Below are 17,509 nucleotides of genomic sequence, written 5' to 3'. Positions count from 1 at the left end.
ATGCCACTTAATATAATGTTTACATACCCTACATTACTCATCTCATATGTGTATACTGTACTCGATACCATCTACTGCATCTTGCCTATGCCGTTCTGTACCATCGCTCACTCATATATCTTGATGTACATATTCTCATTAATTTACACTTGTGTGTATAAGGTAGTAGTTGTGGAATTGTTAGGTTAGATTACTCGTTGGTTATTACTGCATTGTCGGAACTAGAAGCACAAGCATTTCGCTACACTCGCATTAACATCTGCTAACCATGTTTATGTCACCAATAACATTTGATTTGATTTACTCTATTCCAGTGAGGCCAGACACACATGTACAACATACATGTAAGGGGCACATGAACTCGCAAGCTCAACTAGGAGAGAGGCAAGGAGGGGTAAACTACTGACGTTGAATTCTGAGTGTGTGAATAATGTGAAAAAAAGTCAAATATGTTATTTTAATACGATATATAAAATTAGGCTAACGCATACAAAGCAGAAAGACAACCGTTTACAAATAATCTCAGGGACAACGAAAATATTTTCATCCCAAAATTGCATGTCTGTCCGACCGACCGCGCCTCAATGATCTATGTCGGGAACGGCTACAAGCAATACAGTCCTCTACAAGAAACCACTAAATAATTGTAAAATACCCAAAGAAAGATTAGATGATTCCGACAGACTACACACAGTACGATTTTGCCAAGTGTCTGTTTATGTTCGACACATGAAAGAGTTGGATTCAGGGAAAATGTTTTAGTCTACAAGGTAAAACTGTCAACATTTTTGTCAAAAGAGCCTTTGTAGATTAATAAACAACGTGCTTTTTTCCCCGCGTCGTTTTTTTATCATGTTGCTCATCTCTTGAATGAAATGAGTGACATGACAAACGGCCAATCATTTATCTCAAAATTAAAGGCGTTTCCGTTTTCGGCTAAAACAATTGGCTAGAATGAAACAACGTCACACTGACAACTTCTGGTGGCGCGGTTTTCGGACTGAACATTTTTTTTTTACAGTCAGAAGTTTGAGCTGTAAAAATATCAACTCGCTTTAACGTTGTCTGATAGCTTAACTGACTTTGTCAACATCGTTTTGCAAATATTTCAACAATAGTATTCAAGAAAACGTGTTGATAACAGTAGTTTATCTTTTCTATACGTCTTGGAAGGCAAACTACCTGAAAAGCCACAAATAGGATTAAGGCAATCCGACCGTGATAGTTAGCTAGCTCGTTAGCATCTTTGAAGGCGTCGCTTTTCTCTCTCTGTCCTCGTTATCACATTGTCTGTTTGTACCCGATATCAGGTTAAAGTAACTTTCCACCAATAATCTCTTTTGTTAACAAACCGTATTGTATGTTTCGCCGTTTTTTTTTGTTGCAAAGGTCGGGTACAGTAGTGACAGTGAGTAGCCCAGCTAAGCTACTGTAGTTATCATGGAGAACCATTGGAGTAATCTTCAGTCCAGTGGACGAGACAAACAGCGAAAGAAGGGATTCACCGCAGGACAAGGTGGATCGTCTGGAGGCGAGGATGGAGACCGTAAACCAAAGTTTGTAAGTAGGCCTTTTCTAAAAATCGATCGCTGAAAGTGTCACTGACTCGACACAGTTTAACTCAAGTGAAACAACTCACCCTGGGTTGTAAATTAACTCTCAGGACGAGCTGAAGTGACGTTTTGACAATGCGTTTTTGCCCACCATCATCATGCAATTCAGGCTTGGTAGTTAAATACTTGTTCCCGTAAACCTGCTAATAATTGACATTCCAGTACAATGCCATGTACTGATGTTTGTTTTGAAAGTCAATCTGTCTTGTCTGCACTCACATTGTGCTAAATCTCATTTTTTTTCTCCACTGATAATGTAAACGTTGACATTAATAATTTTTTACAAGGATTTGCTCTGTGCCAAATCTAGCAAAGCCCACTCTCTCTCTCTCTTCAAATGAAAGGGACATTTTGTCTCTCCTTTTTCTAATGGTCGTCTGTAATATAGCATAGAGTCAAACATAGCTACAAGATTGTATACCTGAGATTTGTGGTATCCATTACTAGCTGTTACAGGTTACCTTTACAAAACGTCGTTTGGATTTCAGCAAACTAAGACAGGCATGCAACGCCAGAGAACAAACACATAAGGGTTTAAGAATTTAAACAATGTTAAGTGTAGATGCATAGCGAGTCAGAGGTTCATTTGAAGAACTCTAGTCGGTGGAGGAGTTGAGGTACTTCACTAAGGGTGTGGTAGCTGACTAATGTTAAAATAACAATGTAGGATATTCAGTCAGTTCAGGACGAAGAAGTATTGTTGATATCCCAGATACAGGCCTACAGTCCAGCATTACGTTGTGGTGGTTGTATTTGCTTTGCCTCAGACAAGCTGGGCTGTATCAACACGTCAAATTAGCCAGGGGATAAGTAAGCTAGATGTAATCCCGCTGCCTCTGTACTCTACTGACCGATGTTGTCTGACTGCTCTGGTCCGTCTTTCTCGACACCACGTGGACAAATAAGGTTTGACCTCTCCTTGGGCTGACTGGTCAGAAGTAGTGTTCTGTAAAGGGAATAGGAGGCCATTTGAGACTCCATACTGTGAGACTGCTCCTGCCACACCAGACATCAGTCTAGTCTTTCAGATGTTCCACTTCTAGAATTAGAACGAGTCTAATGATGATTCTAATTCAAGGGTTCCGACTTCCACACATTCCCTTTTCATTGCTTCAGCTTTATTTTTTTCAGCAACAATGTTTCAGTTTATTCTGCAGCCAGGTTAAATTATATATATATATATATTTAAACACTTTGATTCATTTGCGTTGTCACCTGTGCCAGTATTGAAGAGAAGCATTGATGCTTGTCTTAGGAACTTTTTTTTATAAGAGCTTCTTTCATCTTAGAGAAATGGTTCTTTCCTTCTTTAGGCAGCAGATCACGGCCGACAAATGTTAATGACATTTTATGAGCGACACAAAACTAATGGAGTATCTCCTCTCTGTCTCTCTCTCTCTTCTCTGACTTTTTAATTCTAATCCAATGCAAATATGCAGGCTTGAGCAACCGACTGCAGAAGTTGGAAATAAGGCCTTTGTTCCAAACGGCACCCTATTCTCTATATAGTGCACTACTTTAGACCAGAGCCCTATAGAACCCTATTCCCTATATTTAGTGCACTACTTCAGACCAGAGCCCTATAGAACCCTATTCCCTATATTTAGTGCACTACTTTAGACCAGAGCCCCATAGAACCCTATTCCCTATATAGTGCACTACTTTAGACCAGAGCCCTATAGAACCCTATTCCCTATATTTAGTGCACTACTTTAGACCAGAGCCCCATAGAACCCTATTCCCTATATAGTGCACTACTTTAGACCAGAGCCCTATAGAACCCTATTCCCTACATAGTGCACTACTTTGGACCAGATCCTTATGGAAATAGGGGTCCATTTGGATGTATATTCTGAGCTCCCTCCGTCAGCCAGAGGGTTATGTTACCTTTTCAAATGGAATTGCTGACAGTCTATTACACTGCTGCCCTAGATTAAAGTTTTAATCATTATGAGAGTCTTCTCCTGAGGTCCCTGGGTCCTCTTCCAATCTGTTAAGTACCTTGGTAATGTGACACTCAAACACACACACTCGTTTAGCTCAATCTGGGCGGTAAAATGTTTTTTTACTTCCAGAGACGTTTCAGAGATTTGGAATGGAGGGATTGACACAGGGAGTGTAGAACAGGAAATCAGCTGAACAGGTTGTGATAATGGACCCGTTTTCGTTTGAATGGAGTTGCGTCCCAAATTGGACCCTATGTACTATGGTGTGAAGTGCACCGTATAGGAAATAGGTTCCCCCCCCCCCCCCCCCCCCCGAGTGTTCAGTTGGGGTGGGGTTTTCTTGAAGGCCAGGGATCCCTGTGACGTTGTTGGAGGGAGTTAAACATAACAGAATAATAATACCCAGGGAATATCAACTGTGGTGTTGCCATGGTTATGTCATTCTAGAGGATTCTGGAGTGTGGACTTCCTTGTTTGTCACTAGGTTCTATTTCCTGGTTCTCTCTCTTTCCCTGAGAATGTTCCGGAGACAGTATAGCGAGTCAGAACACATTTGGACTGTAGCTGTGTACTGTGTGAACTGAATTATAATTATAGTTCTCTACCTCCAACTTGTTTATTCTCAGCAAAGCTTTGACCTAGTTACTTCCTGCTGTAGACTAGTGTCTGGTTGTTTAAACAACACTTTGACCTAGTGACCTCCTGCCGTAGACTAGTGTCTGGTTGTTTAAACAACACTTTGACCTAGTGACCTCCTGCCGTAGACTAGTGTCTGGTTGTTTAAACAACACTTTGACCTAGTGACCTCCTGCCGTAGACTAGTGTCTGGTTGTTTAAACAACACTTTGACCTAGTGACCTCCTGCCGTAGACTAGTGTCTGGTTGTTTAAACAACACTTTGACCTAGTGACCTCCTGCCGTAGACTAGTGTCTGGTTGTTTAAACAGCACTTTGACCTAGTGACCTCCTGCCGTAGACTAGTGTCTGGTTGTTTAAACAGCACTTTGACCTAGTTACCTCCTGCTGTAGACTAGTGTCTGGTTGTTTAAACAGCACTTTGACCTAGTGACCTCCTGCCGTAGACTAGTGTCTGGTTGTTTAAACAGCACTTTGACCTAGTGACCTCCTGCCGTAGACTAGTGTCTGGTCCAGAGGGAGTTCATCAAGCTGCCTCACACTACAGGACATGGGCTCCTGCCCTGTGGGCCGTTCTGGCTCAGACAAGAATACTTACTACCTAGCGACTGCCGTCCCACCTTGTGTGGATCTGTGTGTGTGTGGTTCTGTGTGTTTGTATGTGTGTGTGGTTCTGTGTGTCTGTGTGTGTGGTTCTGTGTGTCTGTGTGTGTGTGTGGTCTTCTACGTCTGTCTGTGTGTGTGTGTGGTTTTCTGTGTGTGTGTGGTTTTCTACGTTTGTCTGTGTGTGTGTGGGTTTCTGTGTCGCCTCTGTGTGGTTCTGTTGTCTGTGTGTGTGTGTGTGGTTCTGTTGTCTGTGTGTGTGTGTGGTTCTGTTGTCTGTGTGTGTGGTTCTCTGTGTCCCTCTAAGTGTCTTGCCGTCCCTCCCTGTAGTGTAGCTGCTGGCTGTGACTGACTGACCGTGGTGATGTCATTAGTTGGATTGGTTCCACATTTAGCCTGCTGAACTTGAGCCTCCAGGTCACAGTGTGGAGTCTCTCTGTCTGTTGGTAACAGTGTGGAGTCTCTCTGTCTGTTGGTAACAGTGTGGGGTCTCTCTGTCTGTTGGTAACAGTGTGGAGTCTCTGTCTGTTGGTAATAGTGTGGAGTCTGAGAGTATCTGTCTGTTGGTAACAGTGTGGGGTCTCTCTGTCTCCAGGTAACAGTCTGGGGTCTGAGTCTCTGTCTGTTGCTAACAGTCTGGGGTCTGAGTCTCTCTGTCTGTTGGTAACAGTGTGGAGTCTCTGTCTGTTGGTAACAGTCTGGGGTCTGAGTCTCTGTCTGTTGCTAACAGTCTGGGGTCTGAGTCTCTCTGTCTGTTGGTAACAGTCTGGGGTCTCTCTGTCTGTTGGTAACAGTCTGGGGTCTCTCTGTCTGTTGGTAACAGTCTGGGGTCTGGGTCTCTCTGTCTGTTGGTAACAGTCTGGGGTCTGAGTCTCTCTGTCTGTTGGTAACAGTCTGGGGTCTCTCTGTCTCCAGGTAACAGTCTGGGGTCTCTCTGTCTCCAGGTCACAGTCTGGGGTCTGAGTCTCTGTCTGTTGGTAACAGTCTGGGGTCTGAGTCTCTGTCTGTTGGTAACAGTCTGGGGTCTGAGTCTCTCTGTCTGTTGGTAACAGTCTGGGGTCTCTCTGTCTGTTGGTAACAGTCTGGGGTCTGAGTCTCTCTGTCTGTTGGTAACAGTCTGGGGTCTGAGTCTCTCTGTCTGTTGGTAATAGTCTGGGGTCTGAGTCTCTCTGTCTGTTGGTAACAGTCTGGGGTCTGAGTCTCTCTGTCTGTTGGTAACAGTGTGGGGTTTGAGTCTGTCTGTTGGTAACAGTCTGGGGTCTGAGTCTCTCTGTCTGTTGGTAACAGTGTGGGGTTTGAGTCTCTGTCTGTTGGTAACAGTCTGGGGTCTGAGTCTCTGTCTGTTGGTAACAGTGTGGGGTCTGAGTCTCTGTCTGTTGGTAACAGTCTGGGGTCTGAGTCTCTGTCTGTTGGTAACAGTGTGGGGTCTGAGTCTCTGTCTGTTAGTAACAGTCTGGGGTCTCTCTGTCTGTTGGTAATAGTCTGGGGTCTGAGTCTCTCTGTCTGTTGGTAACAGTGTGGGGTCTGAGTCTCTGTCTGTTGGTAACAGTCTGGGGTCTGAGTCTCTGTCTGTTGGTAACAGTGTGGGGTCTGAGTCTCTGTCTGTTGGTAACAGTCTAGGGTCTGAGTCTCTCTGTCTGTTGGTGACAGTCTGGGGTCTGAGTCAGGAACTTTCTGATTTAACTTTATCGATGTAGGGGTAACAGTCTGGGGTCTGAGTCAGGAGCTTTCTGATGTAACTTTATCGATGTAGGGGCAACAGTCTGGGGTCTGAGTCAGGAACTTTCTGATGTAACTTCATCGATGTAGGGGTAACAGTCTGGGGTCTGAGTCAGGAACTTTCTGATGTAACTTTATCGATGTAGGGGTAACAGTCTGGGGTCTGAGTCAGGAGCTTTCTGATGTAACTTTATCGATGTAGGGGCAACAGTCTGGGGTCTGAGTCAGGAACTTTCTGATGTAACTTTATCGATGTAGGGGTAACAGTCCGTTTTCAAACTTTGGTCGTCGTACTTTGATCTGGTTTTATCCAATTTCATGAACGACGTGACTTTGACTGTTCTGAACTTTTAAAAAAAATATATCCTGTCTAATTTCCCAGAGGCTGAGATCGATACACAGCCTCTCTGTGGGATGTGAGAGAACCGCTTGGTCAATTATCGATACACAGCCTCTCTGTGGGATGTGAGAGAACCGCTTGGTCAATTATCGATACACAGCCTCTCTGTGGGATGTGAGAGAACCGCTTGGTCAATTATCGATACACAGCCTCTCTGTGGGATGTGAGAGAACCGCTTGGTCAATTATCGATACACAGCCTCTCTGTGGGATGTGAGAGAACCGCTTGGTCAATTATCGATACACAGCCTCTCTGTGGGATGTGAGAGAACCGCTTGGTCAATTATCGATACACAGCCTCTCTGTGGGATGTGAGAGAACCGCTTGGTCAATTATCGATACACAGCCTCTCTGTGGGATGTGAGAGAACCGCTTGGTCAATTATCGATACACAGCCTCTCTGTGGGATGTGAGAGAACCGCTTGGTCAATTATCGATACACAGCCTCTCTGTGGGATGTGAGAGAACCGCTTGGTCAATTATCGATACACAGCCTCTCTGTGGGATGTGAGAGAACCGCTTGGTCAATTATCGATACACAGCCTCTCTGTGGGATGTGAGAGAACCGCTTGGTCAATTATCGATGCACAGCCTCTCTGTGGGATGTGAGAGAACCGCTTGGTCAATTATCGATACACAGCCTCTCTGTGGGATGTGAGAGAACCGCTTGGTCAATTATCGATACACAGCCTCTCTGTGGGATGTGAGAGAACCGCTTGGTCAATTATCGATACACAGCCTCTCTGTGGGATGTGAGAGAACCGCTTGGTCAATTATCGATACACAGCCTCTCTGTGGGATGTGAGAGAACCGCTTGGTCAATTATCGATACACAGCCTCTCTGTGGGATGTGAGAGAACCGCTTGGTCAATTATCGATACACAGCCTCTCTGTGGGATGTGAGAGAACCGCTTGGTCAATTATCGATACACAGCCTCTCTGTGGGATGTGAGAGAACCGCTTGGTCAATTATCGATACACAGCCTCTCTGTGGGATGTGAGAGAACCGCTTGGTCAATTATCGATACACAGCCTCTCTGTGGGATGTGAGAGAACCGCTTGGTCAATTATCGATACACAGCCTCTCTGTGGGATGTGAGAGAACCGCTTGGTCAATTATCGATACACAGCCTCTCTGTGGGATGTGAGAGAACCGCTTGGTCAATTATCGATACACAGCCTCTCTGTGGGATGTGAGAGAACCGCTTGGTCAATTATCGATACACAGCCTCTCTGTGGGATGTGAGAGAACCGCTTGGTCAATTATCGATACACAGCCTCTCTGTGGGATGTGAGAGAACCGCTTGGTCAATTATCGATACACAGCCTCTCTGTGGGATGTGAGAGAACCGCTTGGTCAATTATCGATACACAGCCTCTCTGTGGGATGTGAGAGAACCGCTTGGTCAATTATCGATACACAGCCTCTCTGTGGGATGTGAGAGAACCGCTTGGTCAATTATCGATACACAGCCTCTCTGTGGGATGTGAGAGAACCGCTTGGTCAATTATCGATACACAGCCTCTCTGTGGGATGTGAGAGAACCGCTTGGTCAATTATCGATACACAGCCTCTCTGTGGGATGTGAGAGAACCGCTTGGTCAATTATCGATACACAGCCTCTCTGTGGGATGTGAGAGAACCGCTTGGTCAATTATCGATACACAGCCTCTCTGTGGGATGTGAGAGAACCGCTTGGTCAATTATCGATACACAGCCTCTCTGTGGGATGTGAGAGAACCGCTTGGTCAATTATCGATACACAGCCTCTCTGTGGGATGTGAGAGAACCGCTTGGTCAATTATCGATACACAGCCTCTCTGTGGGATGTGAGAGAACCGCTTGGTCAATTATCGATACACAGCCTCTCTGTGGGATGTGAGAGAACCGCTTGGTCAATTATCGATACACAGCCTCTCTGTGGGATGTGAGAGAACCGCTTGGTCAATTATCGATACACAGCCTCTCTGTGGGATGTGAGAGAACCGCTTGGTCAATTATCGATACACAGCCTCTCTGTGGGATGTGAGAGAACCGCTTGGTCAATTATCGATACACAGCCTCTCTGTGGGATGTGAGAGAACCGCTTGGTCAATTATCGATACACAGCCTCTCTGTGGGATGTGAGAGAACCGCTTGGTCAATTATCGATACACAGCCTCTCTGTGGGATGTGAGAGAACCGCTTGGTCAATTATCGATACACAGCCTCTCTGTGGGATGTGAGAGAACCGCTTGGTCAATTATCGATACACAGCCTCTCTGTGGGATGTGAGAGAACCGCTTGGTCAATTATCGATACACAGCCTCTCTGTGGGATGTGAGAGAACCGCTTGGTCAATTATCGATACACAGCCTCTCTGTGGGATGTGAGAGAACCGCTTGGTCAATTATCGATACACAGCCTCTCTGTGGGATGTGAGAGAACCGCTTGGTCAATTATCGATACACAGCCTCTCTGTGGGATGTGAGAGAACCGCTTGGTCAATTATCGATACACAGCCTCTCTGTGGGATGTGAGAGAATCGCTTGGTCAATTATCGATACACAGCCTCTCTGTGGGATGTGAGAGAACCGCTTGGTCAATTATCGATACACAGCCTCTCTGTGGGATGTGAGAGAACCGCTTGGTCAATTATCGATACACAGCCTCTCTGTGGGATGTGAGAGAACCGCTTGGTCAATTATCGATACACAGCCTCTCTGTGGGATGTGAGAGAACCGCTTGGTCAATTATCGATACACAGCCTCTCTGTGGGATGTGAGAGAACCGCTTGGTCAATTATCGATACACAGCCTCTCTGTGGGATGTGAGAGAACCGCTTGGTCAATTATCGATACACAGCCTCTCTGTGGGATGTGAGAGAACCGCTTGGTCAATTATCGATACACAGCCTCTCTGTGGGATGTGAGAGAACCGCTTGGTCAATTATCGATACACAGCCTCTCTGTGGGATGTGAGAGAACCGCTTGGTCAATTATCGATACACAGCCTCTCTGTGGGATGTGAGAGAACCGCTTGGTCAATTATCGATACACAGCCTCTCTGTGGGATGTGAGAGAACCGCTTGGTCAATTATCGATACACAGCCTCTCTGTGGGATGTGAGAGAACCGCTTGGTCAATTATCGATACACAGCCTCTCTGTGGGATGTGAGAGAACCGCTTGGTCAATTATCGATACACAGCCTCTCTGTGGGATGTGAGAGAACCGCTTGGTCAATTATCGATACACAGCCTCTCTGTGGGATGTGAGAGAACCGCTTGGTCAATTATCGATACACAGCCTCTCTGTGGGATGTGAGAGAACCGCTTGGTCAATTATCGATACACAGCCTCTCTGTGGGATGTGAGAGAACCGCTTGGTCAATTATCGATACACAGCCTCTCTGTGGGATGTGAGAGAACCGCTTGGTCAATTATCGATACACAGCCTCTCTGTGGGATGTGAGAGAACCGCTTGGTCAATTATCGATACACAGCCTCTCTGTGGGATGTGAGAGAACCGCTTGGTCAATTATCGATACACAGCCTCTCTGTGGGATGTGAGAGAACCGCTTGGTCAATTATCGATACACAGCCTCTCTGTGGGATGTGAGAGAACCGCTTGGTCAATTATCGATACACAGCCTCTCTGTGGGATGTGAGAGAACCGCTTGGTCAATTATCGATACACAGCCTCTCTGTGGGATGTGAGAGAACCGCTTGGTCAATTATCGATACACAGCCTCTCTGTGGGATGTGAGAGAACCGCTTGGTCAATTATCGATACACAGCCTCTCTGTGGGATGTGAGAGAACCGCTTGGTCAATTATCGATACACAGCCTCTCTGTGGGATGTGAGAGAACCGCTTGGTCAATTATCGATACACAGCCTCTCTGTGGGATGTGAGAGAACCGCTTGGTCAATTATCGATACACAGCCTCTCTGTGGGATGTGAGAGAACCGCTTGGTCAATTATCGATACACAGCCTCTCTGTGGGATGTGAGAGAACCGCTTGGTCAATTATCGATACACAGCCTCTCTGTGGGATGTGAGAGAACCGCTTGGTCAATTATCGATACACAGCCTCTCTGTGGGATGTGAGAGAACCGCTTGGTCAATTATCGATACACAGCCTCTCTGTGGGATGTGAGAGAACCGCTTGGTCAATTATCGATACACAGCCTCTCTGTGGGATGTGAGAGAACCGCTTGGTCAATTATCGATACACAGCCTCTCTGTGGGATGTGAGAGAACCGCTTGGTCAATTATCGATACACAGCCTCTCTGTGGGATGTGAGAGAACCGCTTGGTCAATTATCGATACACAGCCTCTCTGTGGGATGTGAGAGAACCGCTTGGTCAATTATCGATACACAGCCTCTCTGTGGGATGTGAGAGAACCGCTTGGTCAATTATCGATACACAGCCTCTCTGTGGGATGTGAGAGAACCGCTTGGTCAATTATCGATACACAGCCTCTCTGTGGGATGTGAGAGAACCGCTTGGTCAATTATCGATACACAGCCTCTCTGTGGGATGTGAGAGAACCGCTTGGTCAATTATCGATACACAGCCTCTCTGTGGGATGTGAGAGAACCGCTTGGTCAATTATCGATACACAGCCTCTCTGTGGGATGTGAGAGAACCGCTTGGTCAATTATCGATACACAGCCTCTCTGTGGGATGTGAGAGAACCGCTTGGTCAATTATCGATACACAGCCTCTCTGTGGGATGTGAGAGAACCGCTTGGTCAATTATCGATACACAGCCTCTCTGTGGGATGTGAGAGAACCGCTTGGTCAATTATCGATACACAGCCTCTCTGTGGGATGTGAGAGAACCGCTTGGTCAATTATCGATACACAGCCTCTCTGTGGGATGTGAGAGAACCGCTTGGTCAATTATCGATACACAGCCTCTCTGTGGGATGTGAGAGAACCGCTTGGTCAATTATCGATACACAGCCTCTCTGTGGGATGTGAGAGAACCGCTTGGTCAATTAACCACCAGTTCACCCTGAAATCAGAACAAGATTAAATCAAGTTGAATGTGGGATAGTGAACAGCTATGATTTAACAGAGGATAGGTCTCAGATGGCGCCCTGTTCCCTCTATAGGGAACTACTATTATACCGCCTTATTCCCTCTATAGGGCACTACTATTATACTGCCCTGTTCCCTCTATAGGGCACTACTATTATACTGCCCTGTTCCCTCTATAGGGCACTACTATTATACCGCCCTGTTCCCTCTATAGGGCACTACTATTATACCGCCCTGTTCCCTCTATAGGGCACTACTATTATACTGCCCTGTTCCCTCTATAGGGCACTACTATTATACTGCCCTGTTCCCTCTATAGGGCACTACTATTATACTGCCCTGTTCCCTCTATAGGGCACTACTATTATACTGCCCTGTTCCCTCTATAGGGCACTACTATTATACTGCCCTGTTCCCTCTATAGGGCACTACTATTATACTGCCCTGTTCCCTCTATAGGGCACTACTATTATACTGCCCTGTTCCCTCTATAGGGCACTACTATTAAACTGCCCTGTTCCCTCTATAGGGCACTACTATTATACCGCCCTGTTCCCTCTATAGGACACTACTATTATACTGCCCTGTTCCCTCTATAGGGCACTACTATTATACCGCCCTGTTCCCTCTATAGGGCACTACTATTATACTGCCCTGTTCCCTCTATAGGGCACTACTATTAAACTGCCCTGTTCCCTCTATAGGGCACTACTATTATACTGCCCTGTTCCCTCTATAGGGCACTACTATTATACTGCCCTGTTCCCTCTATAGGGCACTACTATTATACTGCCCTGTTCCCTCTATAGGGCACTACTATTATACCGCCCTGTTCCCTCTATAGGACACTACTATTATACTGCCCTGTTCCCTCTATAGGGCACTACTATTATACCGCCCTGTTCCCTCTATAGGACACTACTATTATACTGCCCTGTTCCCTCTATAGGGCACTACTATTATACTGCCCTGTTCCCTCTATAGGACACTACTATTATACCGCCCTGTTCCCTCTATAGGGCACTACTATTATACCGCCCTGTTCCCTCTATAGGGCACTACTATTATACCGCCCTGTTCCCTCTATAGGACACTACTTTTATACCGCCCTGTTCCCTCTATAGGGCACTACTTTAGTGGCGCCCTGTTCCCTATATAGGGCACTACTTTAGTGGCGCCCTGTTCCCTCTATAGGGCACTACTTTAGTGGCGCCCTGTTCCCTATATAGGGCACTACTTTTGATCAGAGCACTATGGGTGTGTTAAAATCAGATCACGTCTTACCCCATGTGTCGAAATAGGGATCAAATCAATGACAACAATCAATGTACTGCAGATAGTACACATGGAAACAACATCGAAGAACCAGGAACACACAGAGAAACACACAGAGAAACACACAGAGAAACACACAGTTGACGAGTAGTCTGCAGGAGACTAGAACCAGGAACACACAGAAACACACACAGAAACACACAGAGAAACACACAGTTGACTAGTAGTCTGCAGGAAACTAGAACCAGGAACACACAGTTGACCAGTAGTCTGCAGGAGACTAGAACCAGGAACACACAGTTGACCAGTAGTCTGCAGGAGACTAGAACCAGGAACACACAGTTGACTAGTAGACTGCAGGAGACTAGAACCAGGAACACACAGTTGACCAGTAGTCTGCAGGAGACTAGAACCAGGAACACACAGTTGACCAGTAGTCTGCAGGAGACTAGAACCAGGAACACACAGTTGACTAGTAGTCTGCAGGAGACTAGAACCAGGAACACACAGTTGACTAGTAGACTGCAGGAGACTAGAATCAGGAACACACAGTTGACTAGTAGACTGCAGGAGACTAGAACCAGGAACACACAGTTGACTAGTAGACAGCAGGAAACTAGAACCAGGAACACACAGTTGACCAGTAGTCTGCAGGAGACTAGAACCAGGAACACACAGTTGACTAGTAGTCTGCAGGAGACTAGAACCAGGAACACACAGTTGACTAGTAGACTGCAGGAGACTAGAATCAGGAACACACAGTTGACTAGTAGACTGCAGGAGACTAGAACCAGGAACACACAGTTGACTAGTAGACAGCAGGAAACTAGAACCAGGAACACACAGTTGACCAGTAGTCTGCAGGAGACTAGAACCAGGAACACACAGTTGACTAGTAGTCTGCAGGAGACTAGAACCAGGAACACACAGTTAACCAGTAGTCTGCAGGAGACTAGAACCAGGAACACACAGTTGACTAGTAGACTGCAGGAGACTAGAACCAGGAACACACAGTTGACTAGTAGACTGCAGGAAACTAGAACCAGGAACACACAGTTGACCAGTAGTCTGCAGGAGACTAGAACCAGGAACACACAGTTGACTAGTAGACTGCAGGAGACTAGAACCAGGAACACACAGTTGACCAGTAGTCTGCAGGAGACTAGAACCAGGAACACACAGTTGACCAGTAGTCTGCAGGAGACTAGAACCAGGAACACACAGTTGACTAGTAGACTGCAGGAGAGAAATATGCAATTAAACTCAATGGTATCAAAAACAAAACAGTTTATTTTTATAAACACAAGTTAAAACCAGTTAAAAAAAAATAATTAAATATGTACATATTTACAGGAGCTCTCTGCTACTGGGACGCCGCCATGGCAACTGCAGATAAGACTGAGATTGGGTGATTTAACGTTGAGTCAGGTGATGACCAGTAACAACCACACTAACACGAGTGAAACTTAACGAGAGTAAATAAAACAGTCTTCAAAGCTGCCGCCAATGAGTCACATTCAGTCTGAAATGCCTCGGGCAGACGCTGAGTCTGAGATGCCTCGGGCAGACGCTGAGTCTGAGATGCCTCGGGCAGACACTGAGTCTGAGATGCCTCGGGCAGACGCTGAGTCTGAGATGCCTCGGGCAGACGCTGAGTCTGAGATGCCTCGGGCAGACGCTGAGTCTGAGATGCCTCGGGTTGTAATGTCAGTCTTCTACGTCTATAGAGGTGTCTCCCCCGGTTGTAATGTCAGTCTTCTACGTTTTATAGAGGTGTCTCGTTCAGCTGCGTCGTGGGGGAAGCTGCTCGCCAGCTGAGGGCCTCTCTACGATAGGTTAATCCTTATTCTACCGCTGTAAGGTCATTTCAGTTGACTTGGATGATCCTTAGCAATTACATTCCCCCCCCCCCCCCCCCCCCCTGGCTACTGGCTGGTTTAGATCCAAATATTTACAAAGAGGAGATGATGAGTAGGACTTGAATTCGGGGGACCATATTTTGGTTTATTGCCTTCAGGTGAAGCGACATGAATCGACCACTAGGTGGTGCTGTAACACCACAAAATAACAAAGGAAACTCATTTCTCTATCAGAAGTTGTGACATTTAAAAAGCTGCAGATTTCAGAACTGCATACTGTCTGGGGCTCGTTTTCAATATACAACCCCCCCCCCCCCCCACACTCCACCACCATAACATTCAAACAAACATGTTTACGACAATTAGCACAAAGAAGGAAGACATAATGTGTGTGTTTTTTTATGTCTAAACGGTGTTCTTGTATCTGTCCGTAAGAGTTGCATTTCTGAAAGGAGAATTAGTAGAGGAAATATCACCTTAGCGAGCCCCCCCCTCCAACCCAACCCCCCCCCCCCCCCCTTTACTGATGCGTCTTGAGCTGTGAAAATGCCCTGCAGTCTTTAATTACAGTAATGGCTGTTTGCCATAATTCTGTTTTTCACACAAATAAATGCTGAAGGGTTGTGCCACTACTGATCGCTGTGGGGTGAAAACACTATAATTAAATAGAAACCGGGTACAGTGCATATTTCAGGGAGACATTTCGCTGCACCTGCGATTAACCTCTGCAAATCTGTGTACGTGACCAATAAACTTTGATTTGACACACACACACACACACACACACCTTTCCTTGATTAATAAAGCCGTCATGATATAAAACCTAACTCGAGCTGCCGTTCACTGCGTCAGAAATCCCCAGAATGCCGTTGACCAGATTAGGATGAAATGCAGAGAGCAGGTGTCCGCATTTGTCACTGACATTCTGATGCGCCCTTCAGAAGGCGATGTCCTGGGTGGAACGATCTCCGCTCCCATCTGGCTTGGCCCTGTGTGTGTGTGTGTGTGTGTGTGTGATCTATCCAGTGGAGAATCTAGAACACGGTGGGGTCAACCGTAACGACAGGCATTACCGCTAATTACTACCAGCTGATTGAGTCTTTAGTCCTCAGATGTGCTGAATAGCAGCTCTCAGGTGTGTGTGTGTACAGGAGAGAGACAGAAAGGAACAACTGAGCATTCAAGCAGAATAAATCGGGGTCAGTTAGTGGCAGGGCTCGTAACATCTATAGGGGAGGTCAGTTAGTGACAGGGCTGGTAACATCTATAGGGGAGGTCAGTTAGTGACAGGGCTGGTAACATCTATAGGGGGGTCAGTTAGTGACAGGGCTCGTAACATCTATAGGGGAGGTCAGTTAGTGACAGGGCTGGTAATATCTATAGGGGGGGGTCAGTTAATGACAGGGCTGGTAACATCTATAGGGGAGGTCAGTTAGTGACAGGGCTGGTAACATCTATAGGGGGGGTCAGTTAGTGACAGGGCTGGTAACATCTATAGGGGAGGTCAGTTAGTGACAGGGCTGGTAACATCTATAGGGGGGGTCAGTTAGTGACAGGGCTGGTAACATCTATAGGGGAGGTCAGTTAGTGACAGGGCTGGTAACATCTATAGGGGAGGTCAGTTAGTGACAGGGCTGGTAATATCTATAGGGGGGGGTCAGTTAATGACAGGGCTGGTAACATCTATAGGGGGGGTCAGTTAGTGACAGGGCTGGTAACATCTATAGGGTCAGTTAGTGACAGGGCTGGTAACATCTATAGGGTCAGTTAATGACAGGGCTGGTAACATCTATAGGGGAGGTCAGTTAGTGACAGGGCTGGTAACATCTATAGGGGAGGTCAGTTAGTGACAGGGCTGGTAACATCTATAGGGTCAGTTAATGACAGGGCTGGTAACATCTATAGGGGAGGTCAGTTAGTGACAGGGCTGGTAACATCTATAGGGGGGGTCAGTTAGTGACAGGGCTGGTAACATCTATAGGGTCAGTTAGTGACAGGGCTGGTAACATCTATAGGGGGGGTCAGTTGGTGACCGGGCTGGTAACATCTATAGGGGAGGTCAGTTAGTGACAGGGCTGGTAACATCTATAGGGGGGGTCAGTTAGTGACAGGGCTGGTAACATCTATAGGGGAGGTCAGTTAGTGACAGGGCTGGTAACATCTATAGGGGAGGTCAGTTAGTGACAGGGCTGGTAACATCTATAGGGGAGGTCAGTTAGTGACAGGGCTGGTAACATCTATAGGGGAGGTCAGTTAGTGACAGGGCTGGTAACATCTATAGGGGAGGTCAGTTAGTGACAGGGCTGGTAACATCTATAGGGGAGGTCAGTTAGTGACAGGGCTGGTAACATCTATAGGGGAGGTCAGTTAGTGACAGGGCTGGTAACATCTATAGGGGAGGTCAGTTAGTGACAGGGCTGGTAACATCT

The 17,509-nt window shown here is 46.4% G+C and overlaps 1 protein-coding gene across 1 annotated transcript in view; it reads left to right on the top strand.

The window, feature by feature from the left end:
- The first annotated feature begins 973 nt into the window (after positions 1-973).
- LOC110517047 (protein diaphanous homolog 3) overlaps positions 974-17,509 on the top strand; it is a 536,597-nt gene continuing 520,061 nt past the window's right edge. Inside the window, exon 1 of the mRNA XM_036951469.1 lies at positions 974-1,560. Within this exon, the coding sequence (XP_036807364.1) occupies positions 1,441-1,560 (120 nt within the window). The 5' untranslated portion in view covers positions 974-1,440. The remainder of the gene's footprint in view (positions 1,561-17,509) is intronic.

The sequence above is a fragment of the Oncorhynchus mykiss genome, chromosome 18, assembly GCF_013265735.2.
Source record: "Oncorhynchus mykiss isolate Arlee chromosome 18, USDA_OmykA_1.1, whole genome shotgun sequence".
Classification (NCBI taxonomy): domain Eukaryota; kingdom Metazoa; phylum Chordata; class Actinopteri; order Salmoniformes; family Salmonidae; genus Oncorhynchus; species Oncorhynchus mykiss.
Note: the sequence above shows the minus strand (reverse complement) of the source record. Positions and strands in the feature narration are given on the sequence as shown.